Source organism: Dicentrarchus labrax, unplaced genomic scaffold, assembly GCF_905237075.1.
Source record: "Dicentrarchus labrax unplaced genomic scaffold, dlabrax2021, whole genome shotgun sequence".
Classification (NCBI taxonomy): domain Eukaryota; kingdom Metazoa; phylum Chordata; class Actinopteri; family Moronidae; genus Dicentrarchus; species Dicentrarchus labrax.
Window position 1 is genome coordinate 10,701,625 of NW_026136708.1, and position 22,076 is coordinate 10,723,700.

The 22,076-nt window shown below is 40.1% G+C and overlaps 1 protein-coding gene across 2 annotated transcripts; it reads left to right on the forward strand.

Moving 5' to 3' along the window:
* The first annotated feature begins 800 nt into the window (after window positions 1-800).
* hbs1l (HBS1-like translational GTPase) lies at window positions 801-20,962 on the forward strand. 2 transcript variants are annotated; one of them, XM_051408467.1, is made up of 18 exons: window positions 813-983; window positions 1,625-1,693; window positions 1,840-1,971; window positions 2,131-2,382; window positions 12,320-12,428; window positions 12,552-12,556; window positions 12,601-12,846; window positions 14,223-14,388; window positions 15,147-15,264; window positions 16,871-17,017; window positions 17,521-17,595; window positions 17,949-18,066; window positions 19,113-19,181; window positions 19,359-19,463; window positions 20,090-20,180; window positions 20,298-20,406; window positions 20,585-20,685; window positions 20,809-20,962. In XM_051408467.1, exons 1-18 carry the CDS (start codon window positions 941-943, stop codon window positions 20,960-20,962), a joined length of 2,109 nt encoding a protein of 702 aa, XP_051264427.1. In that variant the 5' UTR covers window positions 813-940. The 2 variants fall into 2 exon arrangements, with proteins under 2 accessions (XP_051264426.1, XP_051264427.1); XM_051408466.1 differs by lacking the exons at window positions 12,320-12,428; window positions 12,552-12,556; window positions 12,601-12,846; ... (9 more) ...; window positions 20,585-20,685; window positions 20,809-20,962 and adding an exon at window positions 3,269-5,915 and having other exon boundaries at window positions 801-983.
* Window positions 20,963-22,076: the final 1,114 nt, after the last annotated feature.

The following is a 22,076-nucleotide window of genomic DNA, read 5'->3' on the forward strand; positions in this document are numbered from 1 at the left end:
TTGTGAAGCTTGTTTGGGAGATCTGATCTCAGGCCACATTGGTGTAACTGTGACAGAAGGTTGTCAGCACCCCCCCTTAAAAATGGACTGAAAACAAGTTTATTTTTCAGAAGACACAAATACGGTATAATTAAATATTTGTTTTAAGTATTTTATCTATTTCTGATGCTGCAGAAACTAATCTGATGTGCCCATGCACTGCCGGGTTTGGGGAGTAATCGATTACATGTAACTAAGTTACATAATCGGGATACCAAAAGTGTAACTGTACTCGATTATTGTAATCCTTTATAGTCATAGAAAAAAAGTTGAGTTGAGTGTTGTAGATATAGCTATATTTCTTTGTGTGTTTTTTTAATTACCCTTTTCTTTTCCTTTTTAACTTATGTGAAGTGTCTTTGAGTTTCTTTAAAAGTGCTCTGTAAATAAAATGTATTATTATTATTATTATTATTAAAAGACATAATCAGATTACAGTTACATTTAGTAAAAAAAGGGGATTATTTAGCAGGATTATAATTTTAAAAAACATCAGTTTATTTAGAGGTCACATTCTTTATTCCATTTTTTAAAATTTCCATTCCTTTTTTTCCATCTCCACTTTCTTTTTTTTAAAAAAGGTTTCATTGTTCTGTTGTCTTAGACAATATACTTGCATCAACACTTCTTAATGACATTTATTTTCTCTTCTTTTTTTATTTACACAGGTAATCCAAAAGTAACGTAAAGTGACCAAGTAACTTTACTTGAACATCGTGATACATGGTTACATTTTTTCAAGTAACCCTCCCAGCCCCGCCCACTGCTGTAACGTCACACAGCAGCAGCAGCAGGAGCAGCGGCGGCGGCGACGGCAGCCGGGCAGTGAGACACATGTCACAACAGTCTGTGAACCGATAAACATTTACCCTGGGGGCCGAGAGAAGACACATAAGCAAAAATGTCTCGGCACAGAAATGTTCGAGGTTACAACTACGATGAAGGTAGATTAACCAGGTGTTGGTGACGGTTTGAAAACGTCAAGGCAAGGCCTCAAACCGCTAAACTGGTTAGCCGCTAAGCTAACATTCACTGTTGTTGATTGTAGCTGTAGCGGCTAACGCTAGCTGGTTTAGTTGGCAAGATAACGTTGCTGTCGTGTCACTTGGCACCCGGTACGAGATACATTGCACTGTAATACAAGTATCTCAAGCGTTCAGGTTAACGTTATAATAATAAAACTTGACGTGATGTGACTCTAACTAACGTAGCTAATGTTTATGTTTACTAGTCGATAGCTGCTTAGCTAGCTTGCTAACTTTTCAGTGATTTGGAAGAAATGTTACAAGCTTTTAATTCATCGTTGGACATGGTATATTGGCATCCACTGACTGTATTAACGTATTAAAGCCTCCCACGCTGTCAAACCTAATGTGAAGTAGTTAATAAAATAAAATAAATAAAAGCGACCCGACTCCCAGTTAGCGGTTTGTTATGCTTTCTGTGAAGTTGCTGACAAGGCAAACTGACAGCTGTAACAAAAGACTGTTTCTCTTTACTGCAGCCACATTTGTCCATGTGTCTGTCTGTGTAAAGACTAGAAAGGGACATTTTTTTTTTAACCTCAATTATATTTTCTCTCTAGACTTTGACGATGATGACATGTATGGACAGTCTGTAGATGATGACTACTGCTGTATATCACCAGCAACAGGTTGGTATCAGTTGTTTTTACATTTTCATTAAAAGATTGATGTGATTAAATGTCTACTTAAACTATACACTATTATCCAGGCATCACATCTCCTAGTTTAACTTAAGAATAAGCCGATTAAGTAAAGATGTTTTTGGTTTATACAGCGAATCAGTTCATCTACTCCCGTCAAGAAAGGCAAGCACCAAAAGAGGAGCCTTTAGAAGAGGAAGAATATGAAGATGAGTCTGTACCTATGTCCCCTACAATCAGCCACAACCTCGACCCTCTTGATCAAGGTACTATTTGAGCTTTGAGTTTGAAAATGTGCTAATTGAAGACATTAAGATCCTGTTGGGTTGGTAATTTTATTTTCCATTTTCTATTGTTTTTGTCTTGTCATTTGTTTTCTGGGTCACAAATATGATGTCTGAGTTAATGTCTGTTGTACTCTGTAGCCAAGCTGTATTCCTGCTTGGACCACATGCGGACTGTGCTGGGAGATGCAGTGCCAGACTCTGTCCTGACCCAGGCAGCCATAAGATGTGGATTTGACCCACAGAAGGCACTGGATGCAGTCCTGTCTGAAGACACCAAGACAGCTGCAGTTACCAAAAGTACCAGTGAAGAGACGACTTCCATAGCAAGAGTTAACCAAGAGAAAGCACCGCTTCCACAAAGAACCAAACAAGAGGCCGTGGCTGAGAAAGGTACGCCCGAAGTGGATCAAATGATTGTCATTTTATTGATCATTATAGGTACATATAAAGAAATGGTTGTTGGTGGCATTTGAAAACTCATAAGTTAATTGCCAAACAAATGATTGAGATGTTTCATAGGAAGTGCATAATAAGGGTTTGTTTCTTGTTATGAAACTACTGATAGGAATAATAATTAATTAATTGTATCACCTGATCCACAGTTACATATAGTTCAGTATAGATAGACATTGCTAGTAAAGTGATTTTGAATGTCTCACATTTGAGCATTTGTAATTACATCTTGAATAATACAGTTAAGAATAATTGATAACAACAATGTAGTTAAAGAATAGGTAACAGTGAAGTGATCAACGTGTGGCTTTTACAGTCCGGTTGAGAGCTGAGATCTTATCAGTTTAAAGCACTGTAAATACAAAGAAGGAAGCTGTCAGTACTGTGAAGAGTGAAAGAGAATGGAGAAATTGCCCAAAAAGCAAGGTTATGGGTTTTGATGTCGCCAACTTTAATAAGGGCATTATTATAAAACAGGGCTGAGAGCCTAGCCTAGGTTAATAAATAAGAACTGGACTGTTGTTCTACGGTCCTGGATGGATGGATGAACGATTGATGATATAACTTGGTGATACTGAAAATATCTAAAACTGTATCCTGACATTTTTGACTCGAATAAAAAATAATTTCAAATAACTTCATTAATATTATCTACTTGACAACAGCCAGCGGCATCCATCTGTTTGAGTCATGCAAATGTTTAACAAAGTGCCCTCTTTCTGCTCTTGTCCCTCCTGTTTATGGTATGATTCATCTGACTTCTGTTCTGTGGTCCTCCATCTCTCTCCTCTTCGACAACTTCAATTGGCTTTTGTAAGGTAAGGAGCCTGCTTGTCTGCTTCTCAGACAGACATTACATCCAAGCAACATAAACCTCAGACTGATGGGTGCAAACATGCACAACCACGCGCGCAAGCATGTGCACCAAACTTGCGTGACCTCCTATCGCAACATAACGCTGACCCAGTGGTTAGCGGTTCTGAATATCAAAATTTGAGCCGTCCAAATGTTGGTCCAGATGTTGGTGGTACCAGTTTGACACAGCTCATGTCTGAGCATGTGCAGAAGAGTAAGACGTCAGGAGTAGTTGACATAGGGCGAGGTTTGGGTGTTCCCTCATTAAGTGCTCTAACCATAGGACCTAATTCACCACCGTCCATTATTCCTAATCAGAATAGTCTTTCGTTGGGAACATTGGCATCTTTAAACATGCCTTCAGCATCTCTAAGCTCAGCTCCCTCCCTCCTTCCAGTTTCACTCAGTAGTCTGTCGCTAAAAAACCCCAAGATGACAGCTGCAAGCTCTTCTCTGGCTGCTCCTCCTGGGTTTGGGAGTCTGAGTTCAGTCCTCCAGAGCACTCAGCACTCAGTAGGAGTTGGGATTGGAGTCAAAGCCACAATAGCTGATCCTAAGGGAAGCCCATCATTGGCTGATCTAATCCAAGAGCATTCAAACCGCAGCCCAACGAATCCTAACTCCTTCCCTACTCCCCAAAGCAGCATAACTTCTGTGCAGTGTCAGGGGATGCCTACACAAGCACAAGCACTCTCGCTGTTTGAGCTTGCTTCACAGCATCAAAACAAGAATACACCCATTCAATCACAGACCACTAAACAACCAGCAAACTCGCTCACATTTTCTAATCCAACCAACATTACTCCTACATGCTTAGGTGGAGCGGTCTCGTTGTCTCAGCTAGCCCTGCAGCATCAAACCAACAGTTCCTTAGCTTCCCCTCAGCCCCTCAGCACTGAATCTCAAGCAAATGCACTGAAACAACCACCTGGCGTCTCTGAGCCGCTCTCTTTGTCACATTTGGCATCTGCACACAAAGGCAAAACCTCAACCACCTCAAATGGGTCACATTACTCTCTCAACACGCTCCTCTTACCAGCAAAACCAGAGAGCGCTGGTGTTCTTGCAGAAAGTACTATAAAGGGTGGGACCAAGTGTAAACCCAACCACAAACAATACCATCAAAACTCCAGGCCATCTAATCTGAGGCAGACTATTGATTTGAGTGCGCTCATGGCCCAGTCAGATGGAGTGAGCCCGCATTACTTCGATGACTTCCCTTCACCATCCTCTCCAACTCCAGTCGCCATGGGGCTGGATTCTTCTGTTTTTGCAAAACCATCAGTGTTTGCACTCACTTTGTCAGTTAAAAGCTGCAGACAACAGAAGAGGATGCGGAATATACAGAGGGGAAACATCAGAGGTCAGAGGACAGGAAGTGGTTACCAGGCCGCCTTGTATAAATCTCAAGACAAATCCAAAGAGCACCATAACCCGCTCTCGCCAATTGCACCGTTCCGCTTCGACACGCCTTCACCTGACGACATCGTCCATGCTAATCAGCGCAAAGCTTTCACCAGGTAGATGGGGAAATAAAAGGTGCTTAATTCAGTTGCGTGCAAGTTGGTGCTAAATTGGGACGAGAACCTTTTTGGTGGCCTTTGCTCCGCCGATTGAACTAAACTAAAAGAGATGCAGCACTCAAGGTCATCAGTCCATATTATACTTTTTAACTCTGTTTCACAATCAGTCATGGAGAAAATAAACTTTTAGGACCAACAGTACAACAGGACAAACTCGCTGCTGATCACTGCTTATAGAATTCTGCTAGAATCCCTACAGCATTTATGTATCTCTTTTTAATGGAGACAAGAAATCCTTGCATTGCTATTATATACATACCAATTATGTTTAAGTCAAACAGGTTAAAAAACCACTCAGTCACTCTGGCAGCTTGAAAATTGCAGCTAAGTAAAATTTCTGCATTTGTTTAGTGTTTTAAGAACTTTTTAGAATAATTTTTTTCTCATTTACTGTAACATTTTTTCTACATTTTAAATTTGAGTCTTATTTTTGTATGCTTAGATGGCCATTGGCTTTTTAATTGAGATTTTTGTATAAAAGTAAAGTAGTTTAATCTTAGCCAGGGAAAACTCAAAGTATATCTCTTTTTGCGTGGCCTCTTTTCTAGTTTGGAGCTGCATGAACCCTTAAAAGAAGAAAGAGGTTGATTTTGTTTGCAGGTGTGCTGCTGCTATTGGAATATGGATCAGTTAACCATTGTACTGGTTTACTGCTGCCTGTGTTTGAGATCATGGGGTAGACATTTTGGTTTCGAGGACACCTGGAGATTTTCCCATGAGGGAGCGTGAACACACACACACACACACACACACACACACACACACACACACACACAGACACAGACATTTGAATTGATGTGTTTAATGTTGAAGAAATGAGTTCACTATGGGTGCTATCACTGTGAATAAAGAGCGTGCACAATGAATCAGAATGAATGCCTTCAGAGTAGAGGTAAAAGAGGTTTTTCCTGCTCTTACAAGCTTTTAATATTACAATGTATTACGATGGTTACACTAGGTGTGTCATCAAGCTATGCCAGAAGTTAATTTGTCAATTTTCAAATAAAGATGACTGAATTTATGTACTCTTAATGCACCTGTGTTCGGGTATGTCTCTGTGGTTGTGTGTGGGTGTGTTTTTGAGTTTCTGAGTGTGAAAATATCTGTTATTAGGGTTGTTTTATTGATTTAATTGTATGTTACCAGTTAAAACAGTGCCATATTCCCTGTTTGAATCTGAAATATGAGTAGAGTATGGCTTTGTACAGTACTCGAAGATAACCTATTGGCTTCAGTTCAAGTGAAATGTTTTAGAAAGATAACTGCATGATGTATCTGGTGAAGTGTAAGCATGTTTTTTTAGGCTTGCCCAAAGTTTCTTGTGAGTCATTGGTTTTGGTTTGAATGGAAAATTTTGCCCTTAAAGAAATGAATGTTTGAGACTTAAGATTGGACAAGGGTTTGCTTAAGACTTGGTAGTTTACATTATATACTAAAAGCAACAGCTGTCAGGAGACTTGTTGTATATACTGCCTAGTAAACCCTAAAATGGGTATTTTCCTACTGTTCTCATCAGGACATTGGTCTGTATTGTAGCTATGAGACAGGATGAGATGATGAGGGCTAATGTCATTGTTCAGTCATTCTATTGCTCTGCCTCATTGTTGTCTTAAATATGAGAACATTTGAGTGAAGGGCTAGATGTGTGAAAACTTTACAGGTGCAGATAGCTGACTGAAATGGACCCTCGGGGTGTCAAACATAGACTAGTAAGCCTGAGGGAAATGATTGATAATAAAGGGCAGATAGTGGAAATAATGACAAGTCAAACAGGTTTCTCAGTGTACGTGTAGTCTTGAGAGCATGATGATTGCTTACTGATTAGGTGCATTAGGGATATTGTGGTCTGTTTGGTGAGTGAAGATGTGATCCACAGCATTATGCAGTTCTACTCTGTGAAAATCTAGAAATGAATAAGTGCTATTAACAGCTGGGTTTGTCCAGTGACAGTTTTGTCCTCCTCTCTTAAGGCGAGTCCGTGTGTGTGTGGGTTTGAGCAGGAAGCTGCACTCTTGGAGAAAATGTCACCCCAAGCACACACACCGACTCGGCACAGCAGCCGATCATCTTACTCTGTGTCTTTTACACCACCTACGTAGGAAAATCTGATCATGTCTCTCAACTTTCACAGCTTTGTCAAAAGCTTTTGACAGATCAAATCATTTTGTGTCTTCACAGGCTGTGCATTTCTGCAAGGCACGACATGTTGCACTAACACTGTTTTGTTGTGATGTGGTGCCAACACTGGAAAATACCATTTTACTCACAACAAGTGGTCAAAAGAAAGTGGGTGCATTTGGACTTGCCATCAATACTACTGCTTTGTTGTGGTGCAGTATGTTTACAGGAAAAATGAGTGGAGTATGACTCTTTATTCAAATGGAAAAAGCTGCACAACAAATGCAAGAGTTGTCCTCTCTGGAGGTTGAAGGCTAACAATTGTAAAAGTCCTCATAAAGCAGTGATCTGACAGCTTGCAGCAGGCTTCAGAAATCATTCTGGTTCATTTATCAGATCCATGTTTTGGATCAAAAAAAAATGTATGACAACAATTATATAATGTTTTTGTGCAAATGTATCAATCTGAAATATCTTTTAAAGAGAGTTATTCAGTCATGAGTCACCACTTTATAGAGTTACCTTGAGTGTTGATGTTTGTGGATATGTTTGTCAACTTGGTACTGATCTGTATACTAGAATTGACCTGTTTACAGTAACTATCTGTAGTTAAGGAAGCTTCAATTCCACAGATTTTCAGGCCGATTCAAGTGAAAATAGTTTTCCTTTTGGGATGCATCTGAAGGCGCTCACTCACAGGGTTCCTCTGCAATATGGAAATTGATTTGAGTAATTTCCAGGTCCGGATAAGAATGGAGAAAAGAAAAGGGCGTATGGAAAAATATTTGTGTTTCTAGACTATTGCCGATATTCAGAATTGCTAAAAAAATAAAATAATCATGCTCTGCCCCAAGTTCCTTATAACTGTTCCAACTCCAGACATCTGTGACCAAATAGTTTGAGAGAAAATGCAGCAATATCTTTGAATTGCATATATACTGTACGTAGTATCACAAATGACCAAATATTAATCTCATTTAAGCATTTGGGAGTTTTGCAAAATTCTGGAAGAGAAGTCTGGAAAAGTATGGAATGTTAAATGGAAAATGTGTAGGAGCCCTCCTCTCATCATCTCTTCCATACAGACACTTACAAAAAGTTGCACGTTTTAAATAGAGATTTGACCTGTTTGAATCGTCATGATCTTCCACCATCACTCGTAGGTGCGTCGTTGAATAATGGTAATTCGCTGTCTCTCCCAGTGTGTAGGGAGGCCCTTTTTTCAAATATATTTATAGCATCGACTTTTAGCTCAATGAAGACAGAATGAACACTATGATTGTGACACGTATGCTACTCATCAACTTTGTACAACAAAAAGGCAACACTCCTATCTATATCTAACTGCTTGACTAACATGCAGAACTGGAAAGCTATAATTTAGCTAAATTTTAGTGAATCTTGTTTTAAAGTTATAGTAAGACACTGCACATCTCTTCTCCAGGTTGCCATGCTTTACTCACTGAACCTTTTTGGCGGCCTCTGCTTTATCAGGCTGGATGATGATGATCAGTGTGATTAATGTTTCAGTAACGTCACTGAAAATCAACCTTAGTGTTATGGTCACAGTGCTTATCTGTCAGACGGTTGATAATAAACAATTTTCCAACCATGCAGACAGCTTTTTTGGAAGCTCAAGAGTTAATGTTTAATATTGCATCCAGCAGAATGTTTTGGCTTTTATTTTCCCGTTGCTTCCTCTGTTGGATTCTTTGGATGTGCAGTAATGCATGTCACTCAGATTTTTAAATTTTCTTTTCTGAAAAGTGGATAAAATAGGTTGACAATGTAAAAACAAATGTGTGTGTGTTAACCTGCTGTAGGTGAGACGCTCCTTCTGTAGCTCAATTTTGATTCTGTAAACAGTAGGTGAGAGTTCTCAGGTGGTTGGTATGACTCAAGGTTGACTGCTGAGTAAGTGGGTGTCGAGGACGAGGAGCTCTTTGTAGATGTCATTTGATGAAATGTTGAGTGGTGGTACCGACGTTTGTGTGTGACTCAACCTGAAAGGGGTCAGATGGGTCCTACTTAAAGCTTTTCCCTCAACCAGCAGTCTCATTTCCTTCGTAGTCAATTTCATTCACATCTTCATTGATTTTTCAAATGTGAATGAAGTTTAACTCTTGGTTCGGATCATTGGTATATCCATTAATTTAGAGAAAAAAAAATAGTGCTGGCATGTGCAAGGGAGTGCCAGAATATTGGTTTTAATTCCAAACGTATGCCAGGTGTCTTGCACTTTTTTTGCAACAAATTCCTATCTTTGAAGATTATTTCTAAAGAGCAGAGCTGGTTAAAACCAATCTTAACTTTTACACTGACATATTGGCCCAGATTCAGATTGAATCAGTAAAAGTGTTTTCCCCCCCTTTTCCCCCCACACTAGGCCAGTAAAGATTTGACTTGAGCAGAACTCTTTGTCTTTCAAAGCCTTTAGCGGCCTCAAGTGGTAGGGATCCTTCTCATCAAAAGCTTGCTTTCCAGAATCATCATTTCTAATTGTGACGACCGTCAAAGCCGTTTCGTAAAATATGAAATTTAGTTTATTAAATATTTTGAGAAAGCATGTCACAGTGTGTACTTGATGCTATCAAATAAGGATAACTAGATTTATCTTACTCTCTCTCTCTCTCTCTTTATATCTCTGTCTTGGATCTCTTACTCTCACTTGTCCACTGCGCCCTATTACCTCCACTTTCAACCTGGAAACCTTTCAAGTCCTTCTTGAATTACTTTTGCCTCCATACTTCTGCGTATTTAGACTGGGGGGTGGTGGTGATATTTGCATATCCTGGGCGGACTCCTCTTATCCTGTGCTCAGTTGGGTCCTCAGGCCAAGGTGTAGAGATGACTCACTCTTATTCGCTGCAAGGGTCCCCTTTACTAGAGAAATCCTGGATGGGTGGAAGCCAACTGTTTACCTGCCAGTCCAAACAGTATAAGGAGATCCTGCTCCAGGCCTCAAAGCCTGATTGCACTGTGTGGAGTCAGGACACACTCCAGTTAATGCTGCCCCCAGGCCAGCCTCAAAAATATTATCTAGCACGTCAGTTGTTTGTGAAGGTGTTACAGCCTTTTGACAGACCAACATGTCTGGTAGTTAGAAAGTGGGTTGTTGATTGAGTTAGACCTTGGGGGTGTTAAGTAGGGTGCGCCTGTCCGTTTCACCCCAGGTTAAAATATAGAGGTAAAGATATAAAAAAAACTTAAAACCCCCCACCAAAAAAATACAGTGAGTAGTTGTGTAGTGTTTCTATGCTGTGGTCTATTTCCAAACTGTAAAGATGTAAGATGTAGGATTAATTAGGTGGTCCTAATAACCGTATTAGATTTAAAGTCGTCTAATGAGATTGTTTGTTTGTTTCACAGCTGATGTTCCATATAAGAGAATTGCAAACTGACTGCTGTCTTGTTTGAGACAGGTGGTAGAAACCTCCACGTCACTATATTAGGGACAAGAAAAGCCCCCAGCTGCAGGAAGAACCTAAATTCCCCATAGAGTACTTTTTCTGTCTCATGTTGCCGCTTACTGCAGGACAGATTGACACAGCAATGATGCAGATCTATCTTTTCTGCAGGGGTCCATTTGTTACAAGAGACAGATCTTTCTGTATAGATATAGAGATAGAGAAGGGTAGAGGTAGGTGGGTAGATAGATAGATATACTCTAAACCCATCACTATGCGTGGGCACAACAGTAGGCAGATAACATTAAAGAGTGCACAGAAATACAATAAAAAAACAAATACAAAAATACACACTGTGAGTTAACAGTCAGTTATGGTTGTGTTACAGTACAGCCTCCATAACCTCTGCTTATTTTAGCTTACTATTAAACACTGACTGACTTATAAAGAGAGAGAAAAAAAGAAGCTTTTTTCAGGGTGCTTTGCAGAGAGCTTCTTCACTTGTATATCAGTGTTTCAGAATGAGAGGGACTTTTTTCTGTCAGTCATCCAGAGAAAGCTTGGTTAGAGAAAGTCCATTAATAATTCTGTTGAATCACACCTCCTTTCCTCTCATTTTCCCTCAGGGTATTTTTTTTTATGATGAATAAACTGCATGAAGCACACAAGAGCACACAAGGGATTGTGTGTAAAATGCAGGCTACAAGCTGAAGAAATGTTTTTAGTCTTAAAAGATAAACATTAATTGGGGACCAACTTCTGAGCAGTATTTTTCTTGCCTGATAAAGATATTAAGACTGAAATGTTGCACTAAAATCAACGAGTACAGTGTGTGGGAGTTTATCCTGTTTCAAACCTCTGAATAATATAAAAGGAAAACTGACGGAAATTACATTTTATGACCAACATCACTTTTCCAATTTGTAACAAATCAACCACTTTTGTTTTTTTTTGCGTGTTGTGGATGTCTCCTGTATGCAAGTATTTTTTAATCAGTCTTGTGTGCGTCTGTGAGATAATACCCACATTCCCCTCCAGCCCCACAATTTGCTGAGGGTGACACCTTTCAAGATTCATTCTGTGAAATGCTGTGTCACACTGCTCTATTTACGTGGAGAGAGGAGACAACGGCCACTTCTGAAATTAACCCTCTCTGAACCAGGATGTCACTGCCACACACATGCACGCAGATGCACACGGTGTGCTGTAGGCTCGGCTGTGCAGCCCAGTCTAAATGAATCAGTAGCGGCTTGATATGACTGGGACCGGTGGCCATTTGGGACTGGGATGACAAAGCAATGACCTCAACAAGTCTCACTGCTGCAGAATATGAACTACCAGTCAGATAGATGGAGGCTCGACTGATTGCATCATATGCTCACACGTACATACATTGCGATATATGCCAGTAAGGCACACAACTAAAACCGGGAAAGCAGTCATAAACTACACTGGATGTCTTAACACCACACTGGCATACATTGCTGAATAGCCTATCTTGGTGTTGAATAATGTTGCCATGTATTTAATGTTACTGTTTTGCAGAAGTGTTTCAACAAGTTGGACATTTTTGAATTAAAAAAAAAAAACCCACAACATTTAAATTATTCTGATGTGTGGATGCATAATCACCGTTGATCAACTGTATTCCCAAAGCTAGAGAAACAGAACGGTAAAATTATTTGGAAAATCTAGTGGGAGAAACCATTCAGTCTTATTCTGGTTATGAGAGATAGCTGCAAGTGTTTAGCATTACATATAAACCATTTATCATATATTAAAGGTCATTCCTGTGCCCTTTTTAAATAGGAAAAAATTCAACTTGCTCGTGTCATACATGTCGACCACAGTGACTCACCATTGCCTTTGTTTGTCAGAAAGCATACAGTTTTGTTCCTCTGTTCCCTTTAGCTAAAAGCAGAGATGTGTCTCACAATAAACTGGACTCTGAAGTGGTTCCCAAAGTGGCCCGCATGACCGTCTCTGGCAAGAAGCAGACCATGGGCTTTGATGTTCCCAGGTACCTAACACACATCTGCACACACACTCATAAAACAGTGGTTAGGACCCTATTTTGGATGAGCTGTTGATTAGTGTTTTGTAAGCTGTACTCTAGCATAACTGCTGGTGTTGCAAAGAAGAGTTGTGGTTCATTGTGATTAAACTCATCCACATTCTCTCCTCAGCACAAGGGGAGAACGGCGTGGTGACTGCTTCACTACGCCGGGGTGGCAGCCCTGAAAATGCCACTGCAACCCCTGCCTCAGAGACCACATCCAAACGCCCTGAGACTCCATCCAAAGGGTCAAATGGAGATGAGCCCTCCACTGTTCCCACCCCAGGCCGCTCCTCTGGAAAGGCCCGGCAGACGATCAATATCAAGGCTGAGCTGGAGAAGAGGCAGGGCGGCAAACCTCTGTTGAATTTGGTGGTTATAGGTAGGAAGGAAATCCACACAACCACTCATAAACCACCACAAAAACCACTTGTGACAGCCTATAGCACATTAAGGCATCATCACAATTACAAGGGACACAAGAGTCGATTCTGCACAAACAAGATTGAAAACCTTTTGCATGTGTTAATCACTTTGTATTGCCAATGTGTAAAAAGAAAAAACAAAAAGTAAGTGAGATCTTTCTGACTTTCTCGGTTGCCTATAACAGCCCGTGCACTGATTTCTGTGTAAAAACTTGGGATGTTTTTTCCAGGAAAATCCAAAGGAGGTCACGTTAGCTAATGTTATCTTGCTTGCTAATGCGGACAAATTGCTAGCTTGATAAGGTAGCAAAATACTGAAGTTTAACGTTAGCTCTCTGGAGAAAATGTTAAAAGGGTCTTCATGTGCTTAAAAACTGCAAGCACTCTTTTTCCTCACAGAGCGTTGTTGCGGTGCGCTCTGGCGGCACTACATCTATGAACAGGATGCTGACAGCAGTTCACTTCATTAATAGCAAGGACTTTCTTAAAGTTCTAGATAGTGCCTTTAAACACGAAGAGGAAGTATTGCTTGATTTGTTAAGCAATATACAATAGTACTGTAACATTATAACATTTTTATGACATTGTTTGACGCATTAAAACACAAGCTGGAAAATAAAGTGGTCCTTTTGTGTCACTTTTAACCCTAATAACATTTTTTCCTCTTCTAACTCTTTGCATGCAATTGACCCACACATTGCAACATAGCTGTTGTTTAATTGGAAAAAAAAAAGAAGCAGTTCTAGTTTTTCCACCACATGCTTTAATTTGTTCATGTGCACCGTATATTCTTTCTATACATTCTGCCATTCACCTCAGATTTTTCTGTAGTGTTTGGCACTGTCACTTTTGATTCTTGTGTGTTTTGTGCACATTTGCACAAGTTTAATAGTAGTGAATGAGTTGAACTGCAGAACCAGTGCAATTGCTCAATTATATTCTCTCATTCTCAGTTACAGCAGAAAAAGTGACTTGGTAGTTTCAGAAGTGCAGATGATTCTAGTTTCCCACAGACTGTGAAACCTTTCGTTTTACCACGGCCCTTTCCCTTCCCCCTCTCACCCTCCATCCTTGTTCCCATTTCTGTCTACCTTCCTCCTCTTGTGCAATTAGGCTTCTTTCCTTCTCCCATCTGTGGCTTCCATTTGTCTTATCTTCTCTCCCACTACCTGTCTTATCACTCTTGTTACATTCTTCCTCTTTTTCTGTCTGTCTTCACCCCTCCCTGGTGTTTTTTTATCAAGCCCCCACACTCTTAGCCCATTTTCTCTTTTGTTTCTTTCCTTCTACAGCCTTAACTCCTTGGCGTTTATTACATTATTCTTCTCTGCAGGTCATGTGGATGCGGGTAAAAGCACACTGATGGGGCACCTGCTTTATCTGCTGGGAAACGTCAACAAGCGCACCATGCACAAGTACGAGCAGGAGTCAAAGAAGGCCGGAAAAGCCTCCTTCGCCTACGCCTGGGTCCTGGATGAAACTGGCGAGGAGAGGGACAGGTACATTTTTGAGCATGAAGCTGCACACAAACAGATGAATATTCATGGACTGGAAATAATTTGTTGTGCCCCTAACCATTGTGGCCAAAGGTCATGTTTGGTCACACGTTGACAAGGACTCTTGTGTAGTGCAGATGCTTACCAAACTGCAGTCTCTTCCTGCTCTGTGCTTTGGTTGATAAACATATCTTGAGAGTCACACATTTTTTCCAAATTACTGGTGTTACTGTTACCAGTGATAAATCCACATAATAATATCCTGGATGTGATCTGGGGGGGAAAAATGTCCACTAGAGGGACCACATCTTTCCTACAATAGTTTTGCTGATAAATTGCATTCCCACTGATTGTAAGCACTAGAGATATCTACCTTTTTAACGCGTAAAAAGTGTCATCGTGGAATATATGTCACTATTCGGCCTCTCTCTGTTGTTGTTACCAGAGTGAAACGGAAGCGAAATATGCCAGAAACAGAAAGTGACTTGGGTGGGAATCCATATTCACTTATCAGTAACTTCTGAAGTAAATGTGTAATACTTAAAGTAGACTGAGAGCCTCGCCCACTAGAAGACGTTGCTGTTGAACTGAAATTGACAGAGAGGGTTGAATCTACATTCCCTTATATGGCAGTCGAGCTACTTAGAACACTGACCACAGGATTGTTTCAATTACAACACTTGACACAATTTTATGCAATTTGAATGCTCAAGTGGTGATAAAAAAAAAGAAATCCTCTCATTTATTTGTGTTTGCTCCAGGGGTGTGACAATGGATGTGGGCATGACCAAGTTTGAGACAAACTCTAAGGTGGTGACCCTAATGGATGCGCCAGGACACAAAGACTTCATCCCCAACATGATCACAGGAGCTGCACAGGTATACCATGTAAACGTATTCAAGCAGCCTGCAAAATGCATGTAAACCAACACACTGGATGGGGTAATGTTGCTGATGTTGCTGTTATGGGTGTATATACTGTAAGAGGAACAGTCTCTGTGTGTGTGTGTGTGTGTGTGTGTGTGTGTGTGTGTGTGTGTGTGTGTGTGTGTGTGTGTGTGTGTGTGTGTGTGTGTGTGTGTGTGTGTGTGTGTGTGTTCAAAAGTACTACAGTGGTGCAAGATCAGCTCATTCTGTTTACATAAATAATCTTTTTATTTAGCATTTATTTTTCTTTTTGAGTGGCGAGCCACATTGGAGATTAAAGTGTTGCAATACCTCCAAAAATAGACCTGAGAGAAACAGGATGCAGATGAGTAGATAAAAGAAAATACAAATAAAATGAAATTAGAAGATTCACAGTTTATGTAATTTTGTAATGCATCATATATATGTTATTAAAAATAAATTTTAGTAGAAGTGTTTATGGATAATATAACCAAACAGGAAAAACTGTATTTGACTAATCTAGCTAATTAAATATCTGAAATATCAAAGTACTTTAGTACATTGATGCAAAAATCCAATACTGCTACAAAGCAGATCTGCTTATTGATTAGCAACATTTCTAATGCACACAGATAAAGGGGTAGCTACCACAGTGTAAAGTAAATACATTGTTATATTTTGCAGCTCTAATGTATAATTGTGATTAGCATTGATTTTTGTGCCTCTCACGTCTACAATTATTACACAAAAATATTCTTTCATATTCTGAATATATCATTTCGCTACATTTATGGCTTCACTTTTTAACATGATCATAGTCGATCCTCAAGATGAAACTGAGCATCTTTCTAACTTTGCAAACCTCCGCTTGATTAACATGGTTCTTTCACTCCTGCAGTATACCCTCAGCTTGCCACACCCGTCAGCATGATTTGAAATAACTTTCGTGGTTTTGGGTGTTGGTGTCACAAGGTGTTTTTGCAGGCTTGGGTGTGCTTGTCTGTCTCTGTTTTGAGACACTAATGTAATTTCTCTTTTTACCAAATGACTGTCCTCACGTTCAGCCTCATCATGTAGTGACTAAGGGGTTTCTGTTGCAAGCAAACGAAGGCATCAGTCTGTACTCTGAGGCTCAACATCGTATTTCTCAGCCTGTAATTAACTCCGAGAAAGCATGTGTTTCATCAGTTAACAAAAAAAAACAATCCCAATATCTTTTCATTACAGCTTGTATGATCTGTTTTACCCTAACCCATACTTTTTTTTTTTCATAAGTTATAAATATTTGTCATAGATGTTAAAGAAATGAGTTCACCTATTGTCTCCATCTAGATTGAGTAGGTTCATTTTATTAGGTAATTTATGTTCTTGCATATATTAGCCTCTGTGCGGGACCTGCACACAAGACAAAGTTTCTAATTTGATGGTTTGGTAGGACTTGAAATGCTTGCTAACATTGCAGACACTCTACTTTTAAGCCTCGTAATGTGTTAAAACACTGGAAATCAGCTGTTAAATTCCCCGCTGAGCTGAGTTCACGTCTGCCTCAGCAGAATCACATGCATGTGGTTCTTATCCCCCTCGGTTGTCTCTTCAGGCCGACGTGGCGGTGCTTGTGGTGGACGCCAGTCGAGGAGAGTTCGAGGCAGGCTTCGAAGCGGGTGGTCAGACCAGAGAGCATGCCCTGTTGGTGCGTTCGCTTGGTGTCACCCAGCTGGCTGTAGCTGTCAACAAGATGGACCAGGTCAGACCTGCTACACATTACTGAAATGTTAGAGATTTACAACATGATTTGACTGTTACATTATAATACAATCTGTTTTTTTAAGAAAAATCAAGATATTTGTTCTGGTGAAAATCTATAAAAAATGAAAGCAACGAACCTTAAAACATGAAAGGTTACTGAAAATCACTGAGCCATTTGTCCTATAAGTGTACTCCTGCAAATATGATCCAAGTAACACAAAACACAGTTAAGCAGAAGCACATTTATATTCTGTGATAAGGTTCAGTTCACAGATTTTGGAGTTCAATAAAATGGACCCTTTTGTTGGTTTTCAGATATTAAGGACCTTTTTAAATGTTTCTGTCTGGAGAGACGAAGGCTTTAGAGAACTGTGTGTGTGATTGTGATTTTGTTTCCTACAATCACTGGCATGTTGCTGACACATTTCCATTTCAAATCTGTGCTGAAGGGGAAATTTTCTGTCTCTGTTTTTTTCCTTTTTATGTGTGTATACAAATCAGGTGAACTGGCAACAAGAGCGTTTCCAAGATATCACTTCCAAACTTGGCCATTTTCTCAAGCAGGCAGGTTTCAAGGTGAGTTTGCACTAAGCTTCTCAACATCATTTTTTTTTTATTTATTTTTTTACTTTGTGCCATACATTTCATACATTCTATCAATTAGTACATAAGCATCTCTGCATATGACAGTACCCATGCAAATTGGGACAGCCCCATAATATATGTGCGAGTTCTCCTCGGAGGCCACAACCCCTGACCCCAGAAGATTTTCCATATTTAGCCATTATGACTGGGGTTTGCCACTCAACTTATTAAAAGATATTAAACTCTTTATCGGTATCAGTTTATGAACTTTTATATATTAAGCTAAGAAGAAGTATCTTCTAGCTTTTCTTTTTGTTTGATTTAGTGTTCATTTGTTTTTCCAGGAGTCTGATGTTTTCTACATCCCTACCAGCGGCCTCTCAGGAGAGAACCTCACCACCAGGAGTTCAGTGGCACAACTTACCTCTTGGTATTCTGGTCGCAGCCTGCTTGAGCAGATCGGTAATGCAGACTGGTTCATGCTGCCTTTTTTCATCCTGGATCTCTTGCAGATGTGTGAACGAACAGTTGTTCCTAAATTTTTAGGTTTTTGTGCAAGTTGATTGGACTGCATCTGTTGTAGTCTAGACTAGTAGTGAATATTAAAAAAGCAACCGATGGAAAGAAATCATACTAGTGAAAAACTTAACCGTCTTTATGTTTGAGGCTTGAAAAAGGAAAAAAACACCATGAAATATCACTCACTTTTCTTTCAGTGGTTTTAAAGTGAGACTAAATCTTAAGTCTTCCAAAGTATCAAATGTGTTGAGAAATGGCTTGTACTTGCCTCAGTCAGAATCACAGTTGTCTTTGAATTCACTCAGTTTCCGTGGTGACAAGCTTGCACTGTGACAATGTGCATAAATAAAGTCCTTTGTAAGCCACTTTCTTTGCTCTCCATTGGTATGCTCAATATGTTCCAGTCATAGATGTTCTAAGATAAATGCACTGCTTCCCTGTTGTGCTCTGTGCTTTTGCCCTGTTTGATGCTCAAAGCTGCACAGGAAGTAACATATTTATCCATATAGCTAAAACGGTAGCCTAAGCAATATACGAAGCATAAGTGTGGAACATTTTTAAGCCGTTTCTACGAATGCTACAGTGCTTTCTTTCAGCTCTAAATACAAGTACTTATCACTATTGGAAACCATTGTAACAGACTGATTTCAAGCTGACTGCAGCCATAAAGCTTTTTAGCCACCTGTAAAGCCTACAGGGAGTGAATGTTTGATTCTCAAAGCACAGTTTTTGAGTGAAATATCACTTCCCAGTGACTCACTAAAGTACTTATTTATGAACTTTAGCCTTTGGTGCATTGTGTGCGTATTGTACATCGCTGTTAGTCATTCAATTGCTGATCATCCGGAGATTTATTTACTTGGTATTTATCCAGTACCAGAGAAAATGATTCACCGCCACTGGTCATCATGATCATCAGGCTTTCCGGGTTCTTACTGATTTCTTCCTCTTTTTTTTTCTTCTGTACTTTTCCTTTCTTTCTTCTACAGATGCCTTCAAAGCCCCTCAGAGGTCTGTAGACAAACCTTTCAGACTGTGCGTCTCAGATGTGTTCAAAGGTAAAAGTCACTTACAGGATGCCACAGTACCTCACCTGTTAGGACACACGCACCATGTACTGAGGCTGAGTCCTTACTGCAGTGGCCCGCGTTCAATTCCAGCCTGCAGCTGTATTTCTCTCTCTTTTTTTTTTTTTAAATTTAAGATATTGCTGATATTGCATTTTCTCTTCCCAGACCAGGGTTCAGGCTTCTGTGTAACAGGGAAGATCGAGGCCGGTTATATTCAGACCGGAGACAGGATACTGGCTATGCCTCCCAATGAAACCTGCAATGTCAAAGGTACGCAATGGTGTAGATAGATAGATTTTTTTTTTTTTTTTTTAAGATAGTGTGATGGTGTGTCATTGTTGCCAGTCTGGCATGGTGACTGACTTTCCACTTTTCATTGTCACAAGTCCTGCAGAGCATTTTTCTTATAGATAACAGTGAGAAAATTATTATTCAGTTTAAAGTCTCATCAGAGCATGAAGCCTGTGCCTCAGAACCTGCCTCTGTTCATGCCAGAGATAGCTGCTAATATGCTACAAGGATCCCACAAGGCTCACTCAAACACCCACGACATGGTGGAAATACCTAAGAAAAGACACTATTCTATTTGTTTTGGCATCCAGACATCACATTACTATAACTGGAAGGATATATAGTGTATGCACTGTATTGATATCATCCTTCGCTCTATGCTGTGTATAGTGTCTCACTGTTGCCCTATATAGTTTGCCTACTGTATCTGCTGCACATGTTTCCTACTGTACAGATCTTGCATGTCAGAATGCCAGCTTCAAGCATAGCTGCATCTGAGGCCGCCTTTTTGTCATCTCTGAATGTGGATGACAGTTGAATAAGTGGTGACAAACACTGCCATCCTGTGGTAGTTGTGGGACTTACACTCTCTGTCTTCGCCACAGGTATAACCCTACATGACGAGGCTTTGGACTGGGCTGCAGCAGGAGACCATGTCAGCCTGACAGTCACCGGCATGGACATCATCAAGATCAAGTAAACAAAATTTTACATGTGTTTATTATAACATTTAATATAAGCTGGTGATGCATGTTGTAAACGCTTGGATTGTGAACGTTTGGCTGTATTTAGTGATATCTTGCTTCCTTCCAGCGTGGGCTGTGTGTTCTGTGATACCAAGGAGCCTATTCGAGTCTGTACTCGATTCAGAGCCCGAATCCTTCTCTTCAATATCGAGGTCCCCATCACTCAGGGATTCCCAGTAAGTGCAAGCAAACACACTGTACACGCTCACACAGTTAAACTCTTTTTTTTAATGTTAATTGTGCTTGTGTGCTGGTTGTACAGACTTGAAAACTCTGTTTCTGTTCTATTATATGTGCTTGTTTGTTCATTCTGTGTGTGTGTGTGTGTGTGTGTGTGTGTGTGTGTGTGTGTAGGTGTTGCTGCATTACCAAACAGTCAGTGAGCCGGCCACCATTAGGAAACTGATAAGCGTTCTACACAAGAGCAGCGGTGAGGTCCTCAAGAAAAAACCAAAGTGAGTGCTGGGGCGAGGCCTTGTAGTACATTTTATATTGTGAATATAAGTACTCATAAGAACTTAAACATAGAAATCCACCTGGATGTGTCATTACTCCTTCTGTGTTTCCTTCCTGTTAAGGTGTTTGAGTAAGGGTATGAATGCCATCGTGGAGATCCAGACCCAGAGGCCAGTGTCATTAGAACTGTACAAGGACTACAAGGAACTGGGCCGCTTCATGCTGCGATATGTGGGCTCCACCATTGCTGCAGGGGTTGTCACTGAGGTAAAGTAAAGTAAAAAGCAAGAAATAGATTGTATAATTGCTTAGAAGTGGCTTGATGTTTTAAACTACTATCCTGTTCTTGAGGTACTTCACCTTTCTACTCTATATAGGAAGTTCTGTTTTTCCCTCTTTGATAAAGCATCCTTAGTCATTCTCCTTCTGACTTTTCCTCACTGCAGATCATAAAATGAAGAGCACATGGACACAGAGCCAGCCAGGCTTGCTCTGGAGACTGCATGCAGCCAGAGACGAAGTGCAATTCCTCAAGAGACTCAGAGCGTCACAGTCATTCATCCATCCATCCATCCATCCATCCATCTTTCTATCCAGCACAGCAGCTGCTACACCTGACAGCTCTGATCAACACTAACTTAACTGCACAGATAACCAACCATGTGTGGTAGGATGCTGAGCGTTCGTCAAACAGGCACATTACCCAACTACCCCTACTTCCCACATCCCCGTCTGACCCTTCGCCAGTTAGTGAAACCCTGTTGCTCTCAATTCACCAAATCAATAACATAGACAGTCCTAACATGCTGAGATTTCAGCAGTGATTAATTTCACTGTACTCTCATTGAAGGAGCTATGGATTATTTATCTTGGCTGAAAAAGAAAGAATCTTGGTGGAGCAACCAGTGCAGATAGTTTAACTGGAGCTGTTTAATATGACATTTGCTTTTTGCTGTTAACATATGGCTGGGATTTACTAACATTTTCCATCATAAGGCTCTCTTATTCAAAATCGCTGACCTGAAATTACAATATTTTAAATTTAGACAGAAACGAAAGAATGCACGAGTTATAGGCAAAACATTTTATAGTGTTTTATTTTTACTTTAAGAATGTTTGCATCTCAGATTACATAGCTAAGGGGGCAAGGTCCACTCTAACCAGGGTAGAGTAGTTTGTGAACAAAAAAGGGAAGCTTAAATGATAAAAACGCCTCCCTCTGGATAAAGAGACAGAATTCTCATTTATGTTAACAAATGATACTTGAAATGCTTCTACAGTAAAGCACAGGAATTTGTGCCGATCTGTGTTTATTTTTTTTTTTCTATCAAAGACTCAGCTAAGTGGAGGAGCTGTGTTTCTGTTTCTCCATGTGTAAAATCTGACATGT